The 22,909-nt window shown below is 39.2% G+C and overlaps 1 protein-coding gene across 2 annotated transcripts; it reads left to right on the top strand.

Moving 5' to 3' along the window:
- The first annotated feature begins 2,032 nt into the window (after positions 1-2,032).
- On the top strand, positions 2,033-22,265 carry LOC101846213 (probable acyl-CoA dehydrogenase 6). 2 transcript variants are annotated; one of them, XM_005099659.2, is made up of 10 exons: positions 2,033-2,581; positions 4,011-4,131; positions 5,140-5,269; positions 5,782-5,888; positions 6,989-7,156; positions 9,898-10,071; positions 10,822-10,983; positions 12,072-12,222; positions 18,388-18,501; positions 21,443-21,528. In XM_005099659.2, the coding sequence occupies exons 1-9, from the start codon at positions 2,390-2,392 to the stop codon at positions 18,485-18,487; spliced, it is 1,305 nt and encodes a 434-aa protein (XP_005099716.1). In that variant the 5' UTR covers positions 2,033-2,389; the 3' UTR covers positions 18,488-18,501; positions 21,443-21,528. The 2 variants fall into 2 exon arrangements, with proteins under 2 accessions (XP_005099716.1, XP_005099715.2); XM_005099658.3 differs by lacking the exon at positions 18,388-18,501 and having other exon boundaries at positions 21,443-22,265.
- Positions 22,266-22,909: the final 644 nt, after the last annotated feature.

Genomic DNA, 22,909 nt, shown 5'->3' on the forward strand with positions numbered 1-22,909 from the left:
AAAAATTTTCAAAAACAAGGGAAACCCACCCCCCCCCCCCCCCCAACCACCCCAAGAAATTAAAACTTTTCGGGGGGTATCTTTAAAAAAAGCCTCCGCCGTGTTTTCTTCTCTTTTCCGCCAACCCTAATGAGATTTTAACCATTAAATATTTTTTTTTATTAAAAATAAAATTTTTTTTTTTTTTTTTGGGGGGGGGGGGGGGGGGGCGTGTGTGTGTGTGTGTGTGTGTGTGTGTGTGTGTGTGTGTGTGTGTGTGTGTGTGTGTGTGTAAATCGGGCATCTTACCATGGTCTTTTATTGGCTTTGTGGTGATGTAGGGATAGATAAACAATGACACCGTTACTGAGTAAGTTGGAGTTTTCCAAGTTACCTCTCTTAGAAGCCACAACACGATATATGAATAATTGTATAATAATTACGTAAACAAGAATGCCAATTTGAAGTGGGATAACGAAACATGACCCAATGTGTATGTATGTTGGGGTTTTTTTATTAAGTCTGTATTTTTAATCAACATTAAGAGTCCTTTTATTTAATATTATTCTGTAAAAGATCCATCATTTTTTTTGGTTTATGTAAAAACGATTTGGAATTGTCACAGTGATCTCTCTTTGTAGGTAGTACGAGTACTTTCGATGTTTCAAGGTATCGATTTTAATTTTAAAAACTCTTGTCAGTCCTTGTAAAAACTGCGACTGCCTCCACTGACCCATTTCTTGAAAAGGTTAACATTAAAAATCGAAAAACTAATGTGTTTACTGCTGTAACAAATTCCTGATGTACAAATTTTAAAGTTGGAAATTTATTCTTCTTCAAAGTTCTTCTGGACTACAGCAAAACTACCGACAGGCTCCAGTGGCGGTGGGTAGTGAAGGGCTCTCGGGCTTGAGCCCATACCCCCTCCCCAACCACCACCCCAACTCTTATCCCAAAGTAAATAAAAGTTTCTCCATAATGAAATAAGCAATTGAAACCGTTATGACCGCACGCAATGAACACAGAGTGATCAACTTGGTGACTTGCTCGCTTATCCAATCACTGTTGTCTTCGCTTACATCTATAGTAACCCAGTAGCCAATCAAATGTCTTTAGGGCTCAGCAAAGATGAGCCCTTTTCCCATCGCCCGTCCCTAATGAAACTCCTCTTGTAAAAAGGTAGAAGTCTGGGGAAAAAATAACACTGTACCGAGGGCTCACGCTCTCCTAGCCCTGACAATGGAATGAAAGTTTACGACACACTTTCGCCCACTGACACAGATACCTATGCGCTCTTTGGTTCTTTGTTGGGTGCGTTCAACTTTCTCGACTACATAAGGCCTAATCCAGCTCATAGAAGTATAATGTTTGAAGTGCTGTGTGTATGTTTGTGCTGCTGAGATTTAACAGTTATAAATCAGAAAGTGGCTATTCTCACCCGCCCGGAAGTTCTCGCAAGATCTACTCCTCCCCTCTTCTCTCTCTCTCTCTCTCTCTCTCTCTGTCTCTTTCTGAATACTGTCTATCGGTGTGGACGATCAAATTGACCAAAACAAAGTTTAAAAAATGATGTTAAAACACAAAAGTAAATTAATTTGGTTGTCTACAAAGATGCTACGGCTATTTAACTTTTCGAATCGAGCCGAACTACGCGGGTCGCCATTCATTTTGTTTTGTTCTCTCCCTTTCTCTCTCTCACTCTCTCTCTCCACTGCCCACAGACAAAATTGTACGCTTTTAGTAGGCTACAAGTACAGTTGTAATGGAACGTTTGTTCACAGCACAGAATTCTACAATTTTTCTGTTATCACAGTGTAGAATTCTGTGGTTTAGGGTGAACGCAAAATTTGTTGGCCTAGATCTAGGCTATAACGGTGAACGCGCACCGGGTGAGAATAGCCAAAAGACTCGCCTGCACTATTCTCACCCCAGGTGAGAATAGAGGTGTAAGGCAACTTTTTCATCACTCGAAAACTAATTAGAGTAAATTTGGAGGTGAATCGGCTTCGTCCAAACCATCAACAAAAATTTAACTAAGAACAAAGAGTCAAAGAGATTGAAAACAAAGGCAACTCTTCTCGTTTGAATGGTTCTCAAACTGCTGTGGCTCACCGTGAGTATAGAAAAATTATCACTGCTTACTTCTTATTGTTTGCTATTTGATGGTAAAGAACTGGAAGCAACCCAAGGAGTTTAGAACTACTTTTAATCTCCTTGAAGCAACCTAAGCCCCATCCAAATTTTGGTCCACCCACAGGCACTGACAGGCTCTGTATAATGTAGAAGTATCTTTGGTATCGTAATATTTTGGTATTGATTAGGAAAATTGAAAAGTATCGACTACTCAGTTCTATGTTCTATCACCACTGCCCTGCCCACCAACACCATTGTAAACATAGGCTGGATCTTAATGTTCAAGATGGCTCAGCGAGTCTTGGCAGCATCTTTCCGGCAAGCTGGTCTTGCTAAGAGAAGCTTCTCTTCCTCAAAAACAACATTTCAGAAGGCACAGGCCGTAGCCTCCAGCGCTTCAGGTTCTAGTGGAAGTGACGACATTGTCTATGGGCCCGAACATTTACAGTTGAAGGAGTCTTTGAGAAAGGTACTCAGACTCAGACATTTTTATGTTATCTAAGCCTACTTGTGACCAAAGTCCACCACAGTAGATCTACTACTGACTACTGTAGATATATAATCTATTATAGATTAGGAATAATATCAATTAAGTCTCTATTGTAGGCCTAATGTAGATGGCCGGCTCTATTTCTGCGAACGCTCCGGAAAATGAACTTGAACTCTATTTCTCCGAATGGTTTCCGTTCTCGAGATTTGTTGATAGAATAGTAACGCTTTGCAAGGCTATAAATGACCACCGTACGTCACAGCAGCATCTTGGCTCCTCCACGGTGTGTTAGAAATAAAGAAGAACGGCGTACGTCTAAAAATCTAGATCTAGATTTAGGTCATGAAGGGGTTGGTTGATCAATATTTCATATATATATATTTGATATAGATCTAGATCTATAGCCTAATAATGTCTGAATGTTGCAGCCTAGCTATTATATATATATATCTATTGCAAAATCAGCTGTTAACACTAAGCAGGAAGGAACAAGCAATGAAAGCAACGAACGGCTGATAGGCGACTAGCCTGACCACAGCCGTACTTCAAACTAACTAACTACTTCAAACTAACAAAGTAGTTGAACTTGTTACAGTGTTTACTAAGACACAATCACATATGTATCTAGAGCTTCTAGTCTAGATCTTTTAAATTTAAAGGGTCCTAGGACAAACTTTGCCTATCTGGAGGGAAGGATGGAGTAAGGCAAAGATAGAAAAAGACAGCGGGATATAGGCCTATATGATGAAACGTCAACATCCGGTGAACCTATTTCCACCTAAGTAGCCTCTGTGAGCAGACACACCCTCCTGGCTGCCTCTGGCCACACCCACAAATTTAAGCACCCCTGCTAGAACTGCAATAGCTTTCCCTCCAAGCAGCTACAAAATTAGCGGACAATAAACATATATATATATATATATGGAAATGCAAGAACGGTAACTGTAAAGTAGTTTTTTTTTAACTTTGAAATAGTAAACTGGAGAAAGTTTTAGAGACAAAGAAGGATTAGGATTTTCTTGTAGTCAGGTCGCTTCGTGGATACGACTATATTCTCGTAAGCCAACATCAATGAGTTAATATGAAGTTAAGGGTGCTTGGTACACAAATTTAACAGGACATTATAATGTAGTGGTAGTTTCATTAAAATGGCTCACTTAGAATGAAAGTGATTTTCCAGAAAAGTTGCAGAGTAAGGATCAGTCTCAGATGAAAGCACTGATACTTCAGTGCGAATTGATTCACTATCAGTTTAAATGTGTATGCTGATTGTAAGGTTCTGATGATTAGGAACTCATTATGAGGCCTCCCAAAAATTCTAATCTGAAGGATTCTGCTTTTTTTATTTTTAGATTAACTTTTGTCTCTAACAGTACGAAATAGAATTGAAATATTAAATATTTTTCAGATCATTGAGCGGGACATCAACCCACATGTTGAGGAGTGGGAACAAGCCAAAAATTTCCCTGCCCACAAAGTGTTCAAGTTACTCGGAGACAATGGGTTCCTTGGTGTCACAAAACCAAAAGGTTGTTATCCAGCTTCTGCTTTCTTTTTCATTTTGAATGCCCTGAAGCTCCTTGCTAAGATCGCAAATAGTCGCTGTTGTTATTTCCGGCAAAACTTGACCAATGTCGTATATAATACCGAATTGACACACCTATAACAAATTCAGCAAAGATTTTTTCTGAATCTGATTCATGTTCATGGCACTTAATAATGTATACTTTACGTGGTTGTTGATATACACAGATTTTCAGGGAACTTTTAACTCTTGTCCTGCATCTGTGCCATGTGATTGTTTTATGAGCTTAGACTTAGATAATGAGGGAGTTGGGCCTTATGGGGTCCACTTATTGTTTGGACAAACACTTTTTGGAAGCTTGCTCAAGCTTGCAACTAAGAAATCCTCGCTGAAAAGGTCAAATTACGCCGAGGGGGCAGTTTTGTGTATATATATATATGAGTAGAATGGTGACTGTAACGTTGGTAAATTCTTGATGATTATTGACCAGTGAAGGACATAGGTTGGTGAATTTTTAGAAATAAAAACGTGACACAATACTGTTTTGAATCTTCAAATAAAGATAAGTCCTTTATTCCTTCACTGACTTGAATTTAGTAACTGAGCTTGTATTTTCTCACTGCAGTGCTGACAAAGAAAATTAGCTATGACAAGAGAGGTTCTGTTTCAACAAAATAGTGGTTTGACAACTTTTTATGGGGTTCTTCTTCATAAAATATGACATTATTAGGATAAAAATTTGCTGCCCTACATGCCAGTGGGTATAAGGGGCACCACATACAGGTTCTCCATGTGGGAATTGGGTTAATAGTTTCATATAAAGGCCTTGAAGGGCTTTCAACGAGGAACCTCTCATAGAATAATAATCTGCTCATTGGTTGTTTTTTTATTGTAATGTCTTTTTATTCACTACATCCAGGACTGACTGAACTTGACAACAGCATGAGTATCAGTATGTAAACTATCTTAATGTATACAAGGATGCAGCTAGATATTTTTTTGTTGTTGGTAGAGTATGGAGGTCTCGACCTTGACTATTCTTATGCCTGTGCTGTGGGCGAGGAACTTGGCTACATCAACTGTGGCGGCGTTCCCATGGCGATTGGTGTACAGACTGACATGGCCACCCCTGCCTTGGCAAAGTGAGAAAAACATAGTTCTTTTGCTGTTTTAAGCGTTGTGAATCAGATAATTAGTGTGACTGATAAACTGTCGCTTTGAGTAGGATGCTGGCAGAGATGCAGTTATAGTGTCTTCTCTTTCTATTTGGACTAGAGCCAATTTTCAGGGAAATTTAAGATTGGTTTTATTTTTTACGGAAGTAGAAAATTTCAAGATGCTCTTAAAAGAAAAAAAATAGGCTGTCTAAATATATGGCTTAGTTTAGTTAGAATTTTATTCATATTTACCATTTAGAGGCAACCAGAAAATGATGAAGTAACTTTTGTATATATTCTACCATTTTTTCAAAGGGGGTACTATTGTTGGAGGGAGGGAGGGAGAGAGAAAATGTCAGTGAAGTCCTTTGTATCTTTGAAAGTGGGTTTTGCCTGCCCAAGATGAGATTTAAGTATATCTCAAGTTGTAAAGTCCTGAAAGCATACCTAAAGACTTTGAATTCTATTGAGACACTGTGAATTTCTTTTCTTCACAGGTTTGGCTCTGACTATCTGAAAAGAGAGTTCCTTGCACCGTCAATCTCTGGAGATGCTGTGGCATGTCTCGGTGTCAGTGAGGTTGGATCAGGCTCCGATGTGGCGAGTAAGTTAAGGATATTTTGTGTTTTGGGGGGACTTTTTCCTCTTTGTCTTTGGCTCGCTTAAAAAATTTTTGTTTGAATTGAACGCCCATGTAGACTTACTGAGGTTGCACCAACATCTGTGATGTAATGGTTAGGTGCTTCGATGTCACGCCCAGGAGACTCGAGTATTCCGGTCTTCCTGCAGGGAGGTTATATCCCTGACAGGCAGGATGGGACACCTTCTAAATGATCTAAACTGTGTCAATGGGGGCGTAAAAACTCTGTATTGTTTACTGATCCCATAATTCACGAGGATTATAGGGGTGCTGTATGATAGAGCGCTTTGTCAGGTGCCTCCACTTTTTACTTTTTTTGCAAGCGCCTGAGTTTGGGCAAAGGATTTCCCTGTCCACTCCGCAATGTTGTCGATCCACCTCTTCATTTGCCGTCCTTTCTTTCTCCTCCCCTGCACAGTTCCCTGAAAAATGGTCTTGGAAAGACCACACGATCTTGTTATGTGGCCTTACCAATTCAGTTTTCTTCGCTTCACAGTAGACAGCAAGTCTAAATATTGGTTCTGTTGATTCACTCCACTGTGCACTACTTCATTTGTGACATGGTCATTGTATGAGATGCCAAAGAGTCACTAAAGCATCTCATATCGGCTGCTTGGATCTTCCTCTGGAGCTCTGCCGTCAAAACTCCTACATTTTGAAAAAAGTAAGATTCATTTGCATAGTGCTGGGCTCAGTGAGTATAGTGAGGAAGGACGTAGAGAATGGAGACATGATGCAGCAAAAAAATGTCACTCGTTATTGAGGAGAAAGGTGTGTGTGTAAAACAGATGGAAATCTTGGACAATTTCAGTATAGTATTTAAGAATCACTAGGAGGTAAGTGTGAAGTTGTAGTTTGTATAGGTTATTGTCTGGGACAGATGCCCATTAGAGCAGGGTCACAACTGTGTTTATTTATATGGAGTGCTTTTGAAGACAATTCTAGAATTATATGAAAGTAACATGTTCATATTACTTTCATCTCCTTCTCTTTGTTAATAGGGTGGTCGGGCTGGTTAAGATCTTCATTGACTAAATGACAAGTTTTTGGGGGGGTTTTTCCAGGTATCCAGACAAGGGCTTCTCGCAAGGGCGACGATTTGATCATCAATGGGGGCAAGATGTGGACTACCAATGGCACGCAGGCCGACTGGATGTGCTGCCTGGCAATCACATCGGAGGGAGCTCCTCACAGGAACAAATCATTGATCTGCCTGCCCATGAAGACCCCTGGTATGTTCCCATGTCTATAGATAGTTCACTTAACGCTTGCTATATCCAAACGTGCTGAAAGAAATTTGTTTTTGTCTATGAGGGAGGAAAGGAAGCAGGTGCCCGACATCCATAATATTCTATTAGATCTTGGAATCATGCTCAAGCATCACAACTTTTTCGATACAGAGACCCAGGCCTAGGATCTAGAGCTTTCTTTGACTATTTTAGAGCCCAACCCCCGTAATGACCAAAGCTTCTCTGATGTGTATGTGCAAGAATCCCCCCCACCCCCCCAATAAAATAGAATAGAAACTTACACATTTGGAGGGTTGTTTCATCTTTTCTAAGACGGAGAGGTTTTGTAAGTTTACTGAATAACAGGGATGACTTCTCATAACTGGGTTTTCAGAATAATTTCTAGCTTTTCAGTGACACCGAATCAGTACCAGACTTTTCCAGCTTGTTTTGGTTTCTATGACCATTTGCAATAATTGACAATGTTCTGATTCCTTTACATTCATTAGTGTCCACGTATATTTCAGACACACAGAAAACTAAGAATGAATTATATTCGCTGCCATTGTTTTTATTCCGTACAAAAAGTTTATCTCTGCCTATTTATTTACATAGTTTTGTGTTTTTTTTGAAGATCGCATGCCTTTCTTGATTGTATGCAGGCTGCCACAGACACAGCATAATTCATGAACAAACTCAGAGTATCTTTCTACAAACACTTGTCTTGAACAAATGCTAAGGCACAGAAATTAATCATTCTAATGCAGAATAAATCTGAAGACATTGAGCTTTTAGTACATCATTGTAATGGTATGCTGTGTGGGATAGAGAAGAAATTGTATAGTTTCAAACGTAGACAAAAATGCAAACTTCTTAACCGACACCATCAAAGTCGCTTCAGGGCTCATTAACCCTGTGATCCCGAGCAGGGGAGCTCCGGCAGGCTGCTGGGTCTCACTAACTAAAAGTCACAGAATCAGGCGACAAGTGACGTTGCCGTGATGAAAGCAGCTGTAGCTTATCTCAGCTTTATTATGTACTTGACAAAGGCACTTTACGCAAATTTTCCGTTTCGACTTGGTCCTATCGGAGATGGACGTTGAACTCATGAGGTCCCACCTCTTTAATATTATTTCGTTTCAAGGGATGTTAAACCTGAACAATATTACACGTCTTTTCTTTTTATCTGTGGAGAGACAAGAAAATCTGTTTTGTTTACTGTATAACGGTAAATTTTCTACAAGTTCTCTGTTTCTGAATGAATCTAACGAAAAGTAACTACTTCTAAAAATTTTGTATGCCACTTAGAAACTGGTGATTATCTTGAGAGATCTGGTGGTAATACTTTAATACATTTTTTTTCATGTAAAAAATTTCCCCAAAGACGTCCTCAGCTGCTTCAGTGTTTTGAAAGATTCCAAGCTATAGATATATCAATACATGTACAAAGTTAATTGTCGCACAGTCCAAAAATGCCTCCATCTGTTGCTGATAATTTCACGTTATTTTCTTTGTATGAATAAGTCGCAATGACTCTATTGTACTATGGAAAAATTGCGAACTACAACAGCATAGCTGCCCTAGTCAGTTTCACAGGTAATTAAGAGCTTCGCCAGGGCACAGCTGTGAAAGGGGAGAAGATCGAACAAGTTCAAAAGTTTAAGTATCTGGGATATATTATTACATTTGATGGCCAATGTACCTCAGAAGTTTCAATAAAATATATGTCCCGTCCTGAAAAATAGTAACATTTCAATGACAACAATAATAAGAGTTTTGTTTTAAAAGACCATGATCAACCCTTCTATGTTTGACTATGAAAGGTGGACAATTGCTTAAGTTAGTAAAAGTAAAGTCAAAGCAACAGAAAAGTAATTTTTTTTGGGAGACTGTTGAGAGTTTCATGGTCAGAAAAGAAATCAAATGAGGCAGTGCTGAATGAAGCCTACATAGGACAATAGCAAATATAAACTTTTAGGAAGAGCCAAATTCAGTTCTTAGTACACCGAAAAATGCCATAGCCAAAAGAGAAAAAGTGAAATTGTATTGTAAGGAATAACCATCAAGAAAGAATCTTAAGACATAAGTTATAACCATGAACACTAAAAATGTTCACCTTTGCATTATCGCACCAAGTCACGGCAAAGTGTTAAAAAACACCCACATTCATTAAACAGTTTGGTCAGACTCTGTAACAGATCCTTAACAATTCAGACATGAAACTCTGTGTGAAAGGATATTAAAGTGGGAAAGAATGATGTGGATTTTGTTAAACTCTTCAAGAAAAGGCAAATGCCTGTATTAAATTGAGTGAAAAGTTAATGTTGTAAGACCAGTTGGTAAGAGGTTACGCAATTGTCTCAAAATCGGTTATCTGTAACATCTGCAAATTCAGATTCTTTGTAAAGGTGATATTGTCTCTGAGCATGGGATTATGCCACTGTTCATTCATATCTGAAATTGTTTACACTTTGACATGGGCTCAATGCTGTTGTTGTTTGCCATGAGGAAATTTGTGATTGGAGAAGCCGATGTTTGTGTGTGTGTGTGTGTGGGGGTGAGTGTGTGTGTGTGTGTGTGTGTGTGTGTGTGTGTGTGTGTGTGTGTGTGTGTGCAAGAATGTCATTTTAAATCTTTTAAGCTTGTGTGCTTTTCTGAGTCTAATTTCAGTTCTTGTATATCACAGCATAGACAACACTTTCTCAGCAAAGCAGTTATAGTTGACCATGAACACTTTTTTACAGGTGTTACTGTGGCGAAAAAAATCCAGAAGATTGGAATGCACAGCTCTGATACTGCCCAGATTTTCTTTGAGGATGTACGTGTGCCCCGGTCTCACATCATTGGAGAGGAAGGAGAAGGCTTTACTTATCAGATGATTCAGTTCCAAGAGGAGAGGATTTTTGCTGCAGTTGGAGGTAAGAAGGATAATGTTAAGTGCTAGGAGCATGCTGTGGATATACGCTATATAAATGCAATTAATTTTTTAAAGTCATTATTATTATTATTATTATAATGTTGTGTTTTAAAAAATAAATGTTAAATTTCTGAAGTAGATCAAACTGATCGAAATAATGATTATATAAATAGCATTTTTATATTGTGTTCTACCCCCTAGGGAAACTATCCTGGGCTTATTGTTAGGAGCAAATAATGTATTCCACTTGGCATATTGCTAAAGTGGCTATTGTCAGTTTTAAAAACCAGTAATCACTTAAATAATTACCAGAGTTATATACGTTTTACTACAGTCTGCCTTGCGCACTCATATGACCTTAGCAGTTGCGAACGCCGTAAAACCCTATACTTATACAATACAGTCTGCCCCGAAATGATTATTTAAAGTTTATTCTGAATCCGTGTGTAAATTAATTGTGACGTCAGTTATTGTCTGAGTTGAAATCGTTCATGTTTTGTTGGGGGGGGTGGGGGGGATTATCATTTTAAAAGATATTATGAAATACTATAGATTTCAGTAGATACTAAAGTGGAAAAGTTTGCCTTTCTTTAAATGTTATGAGGCTATTTAAGATTTCTATAGATGCTGTAGTGGAAAAGTTTGCATTTCATCCAGTTGAAGAGGCAAGAGCTTAGCAACTGATGGATTCATGGCAACTAGAAAAAATTTCATGACAATAACTTTTCCTGTAATTTCTTTTCCTCTCTAGCTCTTGCGCCGATCGAACGCATGATTGAAGAGACTATCAAGTACACTCGGGAGAGGAAGGCCTTTGGGCAGTCAGTGCTGGACAATCAAGTTGTTCATTTCACCCTTGGTGAACTAGCCACCGAGTTGGAGATGTTGAGGTCAGCTGTGTACAGGACTGTGGGTGAGTGTTTGCTTTTGTGTTCTCCGCTTCTATTATTTCAAAATGTTCTGACTGAGTATGAATGGAAGTGTTCCCCATTACCGAGTATGAATACAGGTGTACTCTATTATTGAGTATGAATGCTGGTGTACTCCGTTATTTGATGTGAAAAAGCATAAAAGAAGGAAGTTGTTATTAATCCAGTTGCCTTCGAGTATGTGCCCTTTAGCCCAATGCCATGCTGATAAAGGTGGAGGTCTCGAGATTTGTCCTTGAGGCAGTGTAGGATATTGTCGGGAGAAGGGATGGGAGGAAGAAGTTGTCGTCAGAGATCTTGTTGTTGGGGACACTCGAAGAGCAGAGATATTTTTTTTGACTTGGTCACAAAGCGAGCACATGGGTGGCTTTTCTGAGTTGATTCGATTCTGTGTAGATGATAGTTTAGGGACATGACCTTTGTTCAGAGGGCATTGAAGAAGGAGGAAGAGGTTACTGTTTTTTTTATCTCAGCATACTTTTACACCTAGATGATCATTAGTAATGTTACCTCAAATCAGTAACACTTTACCAGTGTCTGTCGTGTAGCAGTGCAGCACCAAAAACACTTTCTATGGGACAACAAGACAGTTAAAAGGAAAGGGTTTCATGGGCCCAGAGGACGGGGAAAAGCTTCTATTGCTTGGTCAATAACAATGACAACAACATTGCACTTTTGTTTTCCTGTTTATCAATTATCGTAATTGAATTACTTTTGGAGTAATATTTTTCTCTTTTTTTTCAGTTTGTGGATTAGCACTTGATAAGATCACTTTTGGGTGTTTGAAAGAAGTCACTTATAGATTCTGCTTTTTCATGTTTCCTCTTTTTTAACTCTTGCTTGTTGTCTGTATGTGCTCACTTTACCCAAATTAAACTTTTAAATGACTAAACTAGCTAAGATACAACTGATTGTTTTTTCTTTGATGACTGTGATGCTTCTCATAAAATGTGACAGTGTCTTGTTTCTCAATAACTTCTAATCACACAACACATTTTTGACTCTGAAGGAAGTGAGCTAACAGTTACTAGGAGCGTTCCCTTCTGACCAGATACGATTAATATTTCTCCAGCGTTGTACGTGAAGGGCAACGACGTGACGAAAATGGCGTCCATGTGCAAGTTGAAGGCCGGCCGGCTGCTCCGAGAAGCTTCTGACAAGTGCCTTCAGTTCTGGGGAGGGATGGGTTACACGGATGAGGTGCTCATCAGTCGCCTGTACAGGTGGGTCAATGTTGTCAGTAGTTTCCTTACTGTTGTTACTGGTGCTGTTGTCCTATGTGATCACGTATTCTCTAGGAGAAAGGTGGTCGTCTTACACAGTGTCATTATAATGTCAAAATATGCAAGGGAGGAAATAATGAGAAATGGTCATTTGTACAGGTGATTGTCTTATAAGCAGGTTCGACTGTATCTGTTGTTTTCTTCTTCTCCTACCTCTTCTTCATCTTTTTCTTCCTGGGCATGGGTAGTCTAGTTGCTACCTTAGAATTACAAAGTTCTATCGGACATTTCTGTGTGTTTTGAGTTACTTCCACCGTGAGGTCAGAAACCAAATGTTCTATCTGCTCTAGAAAAATCGTGTGTTTATTCAGAGTCATTATTAAAACATTCAAAGAATTGCATTCGATAAAGTTTGACATGTTGTGGTACTCAAAAATTTTTACATCGAATTTCTCAAAACTAGGTACTAAGCAGATAGAATTTTGTAATTCTAAAGTAGCATAGTGGTTAGGCTACTGGACTTGTAATCTTGAACTTGCAGCTTTAGGAGTTGAAGGTTCAGCTGGACCTTACATTTGTTCTTGGAAAGGTCTCTTTACAGGAATTTCCCTCTCTTCACCCATGTGTGAATGGGTACCCGACCATAGTCAGCGAAAGATCTTGTCAGTGTTTTAGTGCCTGTAAAATGGTAGCTTGAACTTTAAACTTTTCAGAAAGTTGAGACTGTTTCAGAAAGCTATCTGGTCCGCTGGGGCAATTTATAGATTTGTAAAGCACATAGAGCTTGCTCTTAAACAGGAATTTACGCAATATAAATACCATTTCTTCTTCTTCTCCTCCTCCTCCTCCTCCTCCTCCTCCTCTATTGATACTGTAGAAAAGTACCAAAAAGACTTGTCTTTCAAAATTTTGAAAGTTTTCATTTCAAAACGGGTCCTCCCCTTTCCCTTCCCCCATGCTGTTTGAGGTGGCATTACATACCTTTTTTTGTATAGAAGAATGCTTCAAGTACACCTAATTGAAGGAGCACAAGCTGACTAAAGAACTTTCTGTTGTTAAATATGCAAAGTTTATTTGACCCAGCGTTTCTCGGAGCCACACACCCATCTCCGTCGCTCAGACCTGAGGAGAAGAAAGGCGAACCCACCATAGCCGTGGAAGACTTTCCCTTTGTTTAGATTCGTAGAGAAGGTCAAAGGGTATCAAGCCAACTTCTCTGACACAACTGAATTATAAACTTGACTCCCATTTGGAGACTCCTGGTTTGAGTCAAATTGGGTTTCAGATTTTTCTCATCCTCAGTTTATTTATCCTCTCAGAACATAGTCTGAACTTGATATCAGAAGAACAGATTCTCCGACCTTGGGAGTCTAATTATATCCAGCAAAGCGTTGAATTTTACTGTTTATTAAGAATAAACTTCCGTGGGCAGGGTCTTTAGGAAAATTGGTTATTGTGAATGAGTTTGTTACAACCAAAGAGGTTATATATAATACTAGAGCTTGCAGCAGTGACGTCACACATGTCAGACATGGGGGCCTTCTCACTCTCATCGGCATGGCTGGCGTGCCCCAATTTACATGAACAATCTGAGCCCCCCCCCACCCTGCTTGGTATGAGCTCTAGTAAATTAAACACCACACTGCCCCCGTATTTCAGTGCAAGCTTGTAGATTTCCTCCTAAGACCACTCAGACTCCTCCAGGTGAGTCTCAAAAAGTACTCACCCGTCTGTTGAACTTGTCTTGGCTTTGAGGTTCAACATCCCAGAGTAGGCACATGCAACCCCGGTTCATTTACATAGGGGGCATCACCACCATGAACTCTAGTACTAAATATCACCTCTTTGGTAACAATGACCCACGTTGTTCACAGTACAGTATTAGAACAGAACTGTGTTTTTTGTTCTTTGCAGATTGAGCCTTGACACTTTCGATGAGGCTACTGCTCTAACTATTTCTTTGGGTTATAGATTATAAATCAAGAGTTCATGGGGGTTTTTTCGTTGTTGTTTTTTTTTTTTTTACTATCTATTCAGAAATTCTTTTGTATGTAAATTTGTTGTATTGAAAGTGCTGTAAAACATTCTCAAACAAACTTAATCATACCTTTGAATTCAAAATCACTTTGATTTTTAAAATATTTTTTGTAAACCTTATCAGTCTTTGTGAACTCTAGTAGTCTTTTTAGCCAAGTTGGTCTGTAGGTTCTGAAGTTGTGGAAACATGCAGCAAGTGATAAAAAAAGAGTTTAATATATTAATTTCGCCTCTCAATCAAATACTTAATCAAACACAGGACTAAAATATAATGTGAACGCGGTAAATGTGTATTTTAAGTGGCTGTAGTATTGCTCAACTATCTGATAACAGTTTTTATGCATTTTTGTGCTATTATATATAATATGCCAATGAAATGGAATGGCATCACTTTGGATCAAGAAAGGGTAATATTATGTTTGCTCATGGAGAGTTATTTTGTCTTTCTTTACCGCTTGGAAGATGGGATTGGAATGGGATGCCATTATTTTAATGCTTCAGAAGTTATGGCTCCAAGTGTTACGTTTAAAATATTTGTCCTCTTTTATGAAGCAAAAATGGTCATTTTGTTTCTTTTTTTTTTCCGCTCAGGAGTCCATGGTGTTATGTTGCACGTGACAGCTAATTGTGTTGTTCATGCACTTGATATGTTGCTAGGTTGTTGTTTTTTGTTTCAAAAACTTTATTGTATATTTTTTCTTCTTTTTTTTTAAAAAAGGTATATATGTTGTTTATGGGGAAATATTATGTTTGCTTCCATCTTTATGCTCTTAAGTCTATGTTGATTTGCACTTGATTTTTTTTTTTTTTTGGATTTTTTGGGGGGGTCTTTTAGTGCTTAAAACATCGCACTGTTAAGTTATTTCTCTATACAAAGGGGACTGTTTTGCTCTAGGTTGAGAATTTTTTGCAGTCATTTTTTAGATTGACGTGTGGTTGGGAGGTGTTCCACAGTTGTCTGTTTCTTCTATTTCACTCTCATCTTGCTAATGTCCATGCGGTTTTTGGTCGTTATTGTACCCATTCTCTGAGTACTTTCTGTTCATTTTTTTTTCGGTTTACTTGAAAGATAATATGCAGTACCTAATTTTAAAATTTTTTTTTTTCAGTTTTCAAAAGCACATTTTTTTGTAGGAATATGTCTCTATGATCATGACATTGATGAACAAAGATAGATTAGTAATGCCTTCAGATCTGACATATAACAGTTCTGTTCTCCTCTGTTTCTTCCTCTTCATCATGCATTTTTTGGGTATATTTTTCTGTTCAGTTCTCCCAGCCTCAGGGATAAATGACTTTGATTTCTTCGACCCACAATGCAGTTGATTTTTACGTGGCCTCTCTTCCTACCGCTAACTTACATTCACACCACACATCAAAGACCTTCGTGTGAGGTGCCAGAAAGCGTTAAACGCTTTGAAAATTCTATCACATCCGGAGTGGGGCGGGGACTCAAAACACCTTCTCCACTTGTACATCTCCCTTGTCCGGTCCAGGCTTGACTACGGCTGTCAAGTCTACGGATCGGCAAAACCACACGTCTTAAAAATACTAGATCCAATACAGAACCAAGGACTCCGCCTCGCTCTGGGGGCTTTCCGCACTTCTCCGGTGGAGAGCCTACAGGCCGAGGCCAACATTCCACCACTCTCACTCAGACGCACACAACTCTCACTACAATACGCAGTTAAACAGAGCTCAACACCGGAAAATCCAGCGCACAACAGCATTTTTCAAACAAATCCAGAAACCAGAAACAGATTCCAAAACAACGAAAAACTCATCAAACCTTTCGGCCTCAGAATCCTCGAGGACCTCAAAAACTTACACTTTTCCAAACAAGACATCCAACAAATTCTTTTCCCCGACCTCCCTCCGTGGCACCTCACCAAGGCAAAAGTAGATTTACAGCTGACCACACACAACAAAGAAAGCACAAACACCAAAACTTTTCAAGCAGAATACAAAAAACTAATAGATAAATACCCCGGTGCGGAGCTCATCTTCACGGATGGCTCCAAAAAAGACAATGAAGTGGGCGCCGCAGCCCTATCTCCCAACAATACACACCAGAGGAGACTCCATCCTGAAGCCTCCATTTTCACTGCGGAGGCCACTGCCATTGACATGGCACTGGACTCTGTAGAAAATTCTCCTAACAAATCTTTCCTTATCCTTTCTGACTCTCTGTCTTGCATCACCTCACTCACAAACTACACACTCTTACACCCAAAAATAGTTAGGCTACAACAGAAAATCCATACACTATCCGAAACAGGAAAAAACATAATGTTCGCATGGATCCCAAGCCATGTGGGCATCCGAGGAAACGAGCAGGTAGACGACCTGGCGAAGAAAGCCTCATCCCTTCTGCTGGGATCAACGACAAACACTCTCCCACAGACTGACTTTAGAAATAAAGTCAAAAAGTACACCTCCAGTCTGTGGGAGAGCCACTGGGAAAACCAGAAAAATAATAAATTATACGAAATTAAACCCAGACTAGAACAGCGAAATCCTTCGGATCTCTCCAGAAGAGACGAAGTCATTTTTACTCGATTGCGCATCGGACACACGGCCCTGACTCACAAATACCTCCTGCAGGGAGAGGAGAAGCCGTTCTGTGTCGGATGCGACACAGATTTTACCATTAGACACATTTTAACAGAATGTCTAGACTTTGGAGAGATCCGAAGGAAATATTATAAATGCAAGAAATTGCAGGATATTTTCTCCGTCGTTGTTCCCAGCAGAATTTTAAATTTTATAAAGGCCATTGGCCTTTATGGCGAGTTGTAAAGTGAATCTGATATTATTTAAAATTTTTATTGTTACTTAAAAGTTGTTTTAGATCACAAATGTATTTACACCGAATTTGAATATTTTAACTTTTTAGCATTTTAAAGTAAACTAGTTACCAGTCGTGAAGTGAACTTTCGCAGAGGTGAACAACTTGTGTTTCGCGCGCTCATATGACCTTAGCAGTTGCGAGCGCCGTAAAACCTTATACTACTACTACTACTCTTCCTACCGCTAGCAAAATGTTAAGTCCTTAGCCTTTTGCACAGTCTTATCATTTCCAAAAGCTCTTTTGTTGCCATTTCTTTAATTTTGGTTACACATTAATTTTACATTTGTCCTTGGAAGCTATCTGTAACTTTCCATAGGGTCTCAGCTTCCGTGCTGTGATTAACCAGGACCATGTACTCAAGGGACCTGTAAGTTTCTCCCCAAGTACCATGGGATCAGGGATATGAAAATATCAGAGACACCTCTTTACCTTGTAAGACTACACACACACACACACACACACACACACACACACACACACACGCACACGCACACGCACACACATACACATACACACACACACAACACACACACACACACACACACGTTGTCAATACCAGTCCACCTCTTAATTATCCTTACACAGTGTTGCCAGGGCTGTTAAACCTATGCAATTTCACAATCTTTTGGCTCAGTACCAGTGCATCTAATGACAACTGCACCTCCTCTTGCCTCTTGCCTACCCTGTAGCATGGCCTGAGTTTGGTGTGCAGAAGGATTGAAGGCATGTTCTGTGGGGCATAACCTCATAGCTGTACGATTAAGTCATTCACTAACCTTGCAAACGCAAACGGAGAACTGAGCAAGATACTTTGGTGTGAGAGGCGAGCCGTTCAATTCCTCGTCCACTTCATATGGCTTTTATTCATTTTATGAAGCCTCTTGGTGTGACCTGTGTGTTGTTGTGTTGCTGTTAGGTGGAAACGACTGTATATTAGTATAAGAAGCACCACTTGATAATTGTATCCACTGGTTATGGGGCATTAGACTCTTGCTGGTAGGGATGGTATATTGTCGATTGTCTTCACCTGTCTGCAGAGGTGTGTACCACTTAACTTAGGACAGCTGTGCCTGGCTTGATCAGGGCAGCCCATCTCTCATATTGTTTATCGTTATCTAAATAATTGTGACAAGGAGGAAACAGCGCACCTCTAATATTATCAAAACTGTTCCGGTAAAACATTTGCACAAAAAGAAAATCACCATTAGAGGGTTCATTTGTTTCTATGTCTGTCTGCTCCATTTGCTATAATTAGTGGTGTTTATGTCCATTTTCAGAGACATGAGGTTATTGTCAATCGGAGGTGGAGCCGATGAAGTCATGCTGTCAATTATATGCAAATTTATGCGAACAATGCCGAAGCCAGTGAAGAAGTAAACTGCCCTTTGGAAGTAAGAAACTCACACTGCCAAACTTCTCTTTTTGTGTGTTGACTTTTCCGATGTGTTACACTTAGCAGCATTTTTCAAAACATGTTGTTTGCCACTTCTAGAGCTAGGGGAAGGGACTCTACTCTACACAGGTTAGCCGCCACCTTACATGAGGAACTTAATCTACTAAGAAGTCGTTCAAGGTTCAAGTGCCCGTGGGATCCAAATTATACTTTAATTCTTTCCCAAAATGTTTTGTGTCCCTCTCACACCTGTGTCTCTCTGTGGGGACAGAGTGACCTGCCTTCATAATTATATATAAACAGTTGAAATTGTCTAGGATGGCCTAGCATTGTCGAGGAGAAAAGTGGCCATCTTAGACAGGTGGACGTCTTGCACAGTATCACTCATCATCATCCAGTGCCAGATCTGCGACAGACATCGGCGATCATGGTTCTTCATTCATTCCTTTGCTCGGATGCTCAAAAGCTACGTTTCGCTGATCTTTCCCGTTACCCATTTGTTTAGGTTCCCTAAGTTGGTTGCTCTGGGCCTACCCCTGCCTCGTTTGCCTTCAATTTTGCCAGTGAGAGCTAGATGTTCAAGACCCTTATGTCTATTCAGGTGCCCCAAAAACTGCATGTGTCGTTTCCTGATTGTTTATAACAGTGAGCGTCCCACGTGGGCTTCATTAAGCACAACCTCATTTGATTTCTTTTCCTTCCTCGATATTCTCAGCAGTCTCACAAGAAACCTTGTTTCTACAGTATAACCGGTACTATAATGCTTATGAGCGCAATGATGGAAATGAGAAGTGATTGTCTTATACAGGTGGCCATGAAGTTCAGCTGTTTATATGAAATTTATACATTTGGTCTGCTAAGAAGTGACACTTGAATAACAACAGCCCTGTAAATAAATGAAGGTGATGTGGCGATTTGTTCTAATCAAAGTTGTCTTCACTCTACACAAAGCGCACATCGATTTTGTAACTCTTATCAGGTGATTCATATGTGCAGGAATCTAATGGAAAAACTTTTAGCTGCTAATCATAGATTCGAAATAATTTTTTAAACATTGTATGGTTTTTGGGGCTGGATTGCAAAGAGAGAAAAAAAACAACTCCAAAGTCAGTTTTGAGGAGGAAAAACAGACAAGTATTTGGCTGTCTTTTGCAGTTAAGTCTTTCTCCTCTTGAGTCTGGACTTGTCATAAATCTCTTCCGTTGGCTGCAGTCTCTTGCTGTCTGTTCGATCCCAAGGAAAGTTTATCTCTGTTGTGAGGTCATGTCCTTCTTGCAAAAATCTTTGTGTCTTAGTAGAGGTCGACCACTTTTCCTTGTTTTCATTCTTCAGTTATCATTAGAGGAGGTCCCTTGGTATTCTCCCCTCCTCTAAGCTGGGGATGGTGTCCTTGACCTTGTTGTCGGAGCTTGCATTGTTTGAGCAGCAACATTTTTGTCAAGTTTTTCCAGTACGGTGCCTGTACTGGTCTTTTTTTCGTTCATCTGTAAATACACATCTCAGTCTCTAGTGCGAAAACTGCTGCTCACCACAGGTTCTCCAGGTCCCCATAGAGCTTTGGGCCCCTTTGCCTAGGGTTGGGCTGATATTTCCTTTGAAGTACCTCCTCTATGTTAGTAATCTCCTTTCCATGCACATTCATGATAATCCAAGAGCGTTTCTAAGGTTTTTCATGTGAAATGAACGGGTCAGGTCCAAAAAAGCATGTTTCGAGATGTGTGAAATGTTTGTAAGTGGTACAATGGCCATCGTTGAAGCAGTTGAGGGAAACAAAGGACAAATGCTCAAACATTTTTAGAATACATCTTATAATAATCCTCAATTACACATTCTGTTGTTATTCCCCCCTTGGATTTTTTCAGCTACTGAAGCATGGCGGTAACAGTTTATTTTGCTTTATCTGCTGACTCTTGTTATTGCTTTGACTGTACAGAGAAATAGCATTTGACCATATCTGGTGTTAACAGAGTAAATGTTAGATCTACATATTTGTCAAGTTTTTAGATAACCTCTCTACAATGTTCTCTCATTCCCAAGGATCTGTTTCAGTTCTTCTCCTATGGAATACTTCAAGGATAAGGAGGAAACAATCAGAGGTCCCACGTGTACCAGTTTAAAAAATGCTGTGATTTGTCGTAAATGTCAAAGAAAGGAAATTGTAGAACTGGGTGCTTGTCAAAATTTCTATATTATTCAATGTCCTTCAGTAAGAAGAGCTCTAGTCTGTATGAATTTCAAAATTATGCATAGCTGTCTAGAAGATGAGAGACAGCAAAAGGTGCAACCGCAGTAATGGTGGAGTTTCTCGATCTTTCCGCGTGGTTGGAACCCACACAGCTTGGGTGTGCCTGACTAGACTGTTGAAGTAGCCCACCTCTGAATTGTGTCAGGACGTGGTGGAATCAGGCGCTCGTCAGTTTACGGGCATGTGGAGATGTTGGTATCTTCTTCAAGCTTGTTTGTTTGTCTAGTTTTCGATGGAAAAAAATACCCATCTATCTTGAATAGAATTTGAAATATTTGTGATTGAAGAAGGTGGGGGATCGTCTGGTATCAGAGGTAAAATTAGCGAGAAAATGGCTGCCAGAGTTTGGTGACTTTCATAGCTTGAGATTCCTTGCAAACTGAAAATTTACGCTTTTATGCCTATAGTCAACGTTCTTCAGTAAAATCCACACAGAAAGATGTTTTTAAATGGATGTAAAAGGTGTTGAGCAAAACAACAAAAAATTCATTAAAAATTGACTAACCGATAGAAAAATGCCGGATTCTTCAATTCTTGCTATTTTGATGAGCGCCTGATTTCACCACTGTGTCACACAATGTCTTCTACTTGGGAATGTAAATCATTCTCTCTGTGAAAAGTTTGAAGATTGTTCATTAATCTACATTTCTTTTCCATTTGATGTTCACAATGCTTTACGATTTCTATGTTTCAGAGACACACGACTGTTTTCAATTGGAGGGGGAGCAGATGAAGTGATGCTGTCAATCATATGCAAATATATGCGCACATCGCCCAAGCCTACAAAGAAGTAAGAAAGGGATTCCAGACTGTTGCAGATGATTCTACATTGTGATGGGGTTGTTTGTGGGTCGGAAGTTTTTTTCTTTTTTTTTCTTTTCTTTTTTTTTTAAATTTTTGTTGTTGGTCATTCTATATATTATATTTTTAGTCAACATGAACTGAAGTGATAAGTGAAGTGATTGTGATCTCCAAAGATGTTGCTTTTGGTTTCCAGTTATTACAGTTATTTTTCTTAAGAAAGAGGAATAATGATACAGGAAAGATGGGTATTATGAAAGTGTTGAAGATGATACTAGCTTGCAAGGATTGTTAGGACTGTTTTATCTCTTTATCCAGCCACTTATGACCCAAGGTATGACCTGTTCACTGTGAGGAGGTAAAGAACCCAGCACTGTTGATTATTTCTCCGTTGAACGGCCAACTTCTAGTTAAAGGAATTTTGAGATTGTTTTTTTTGGTAACTCTAGATTCTAATGATGTTGAATGATTTGTTGTGATTTATTCTTGTTGATGCTTCAAAATTGTACACAAGAACCTATTTTAATTTTTGCACTTTTGTTTTGTGTTCTCTCTTGTGGGTAGGACATCTTTGAGAGGCGAGGGCAGGGGACCCTATATTTAGCTTAACCATTTAGCTCTCTGAGGATTTGCCCGGATGCATGTCCCGAAATCCTGGAAAAGGGAAATAACCCTCTAAAAATTATGGGTTTTTTAAAATTCAACCATTCCAAAAATCAAAGAAAGAAGAACAACTCTACTTTCGCTTTGTAGCCTCAGTTTTCATTCAATTCTAATCAGACATATTTTTCTTGACCTCATATCAGTGTTGATAGGGGCTTTAAGCCTATACCATAATTATCACCTCATAGAAATGTGTACCATAGCAGTGTTGCACTTTTGGAGATTGAAACACCACACAATGCAGCTCAAGGTGCAAATCAATAGACTCCGTGCAAGGCAAGGCCTCTCTAGTTGTTAATATGGTTTAAGACATCATTCTGGTTTACAGTTCAGGCTACCTAAGTTCATCTCCATATTTCTGGTTATCTGTTAACTTTGGTTGTGCTGAAAAAAATTTTAATGGCACTCCACCTACTGGGCTTATCCTGCCAACGGTGAAGGTTAAATTGAAGATCCTGCTTCAGCTTGCATACATTTGTTCCCCTTTCTCTTGTGCGTACTACTCAGGGGAAAAGTATTTATTTTATGAACCCGTCTTTTTTTTTACAAAGCACTCTTCCAATGCAAATTATGCACATTACTAATTACATGAAGCATTATTGGTATTGTTTTTACGATTTTTTTATTACTATCAATACCATAATTGTTCTTCTTCTTTTCTTTTCATAATTATTATGACTACTAATACTGTTGTTGT

Source organism: Aplysia californica, unplaced genomic scaffold (genome assembly GCF_000002075.1).
Source record: "Aplysia californica isolate F4 #8 unplaced genomic scaffold, AplCal3.0 scaffold00221, whole genome shotgun sequence".
Classification (NCBI taxonomy): Eukaryota; Metazoa; Mollusca; class Gastropoda; order Aplysiida; family Aplysiidae; genus Aplysia; species Aplysia californica.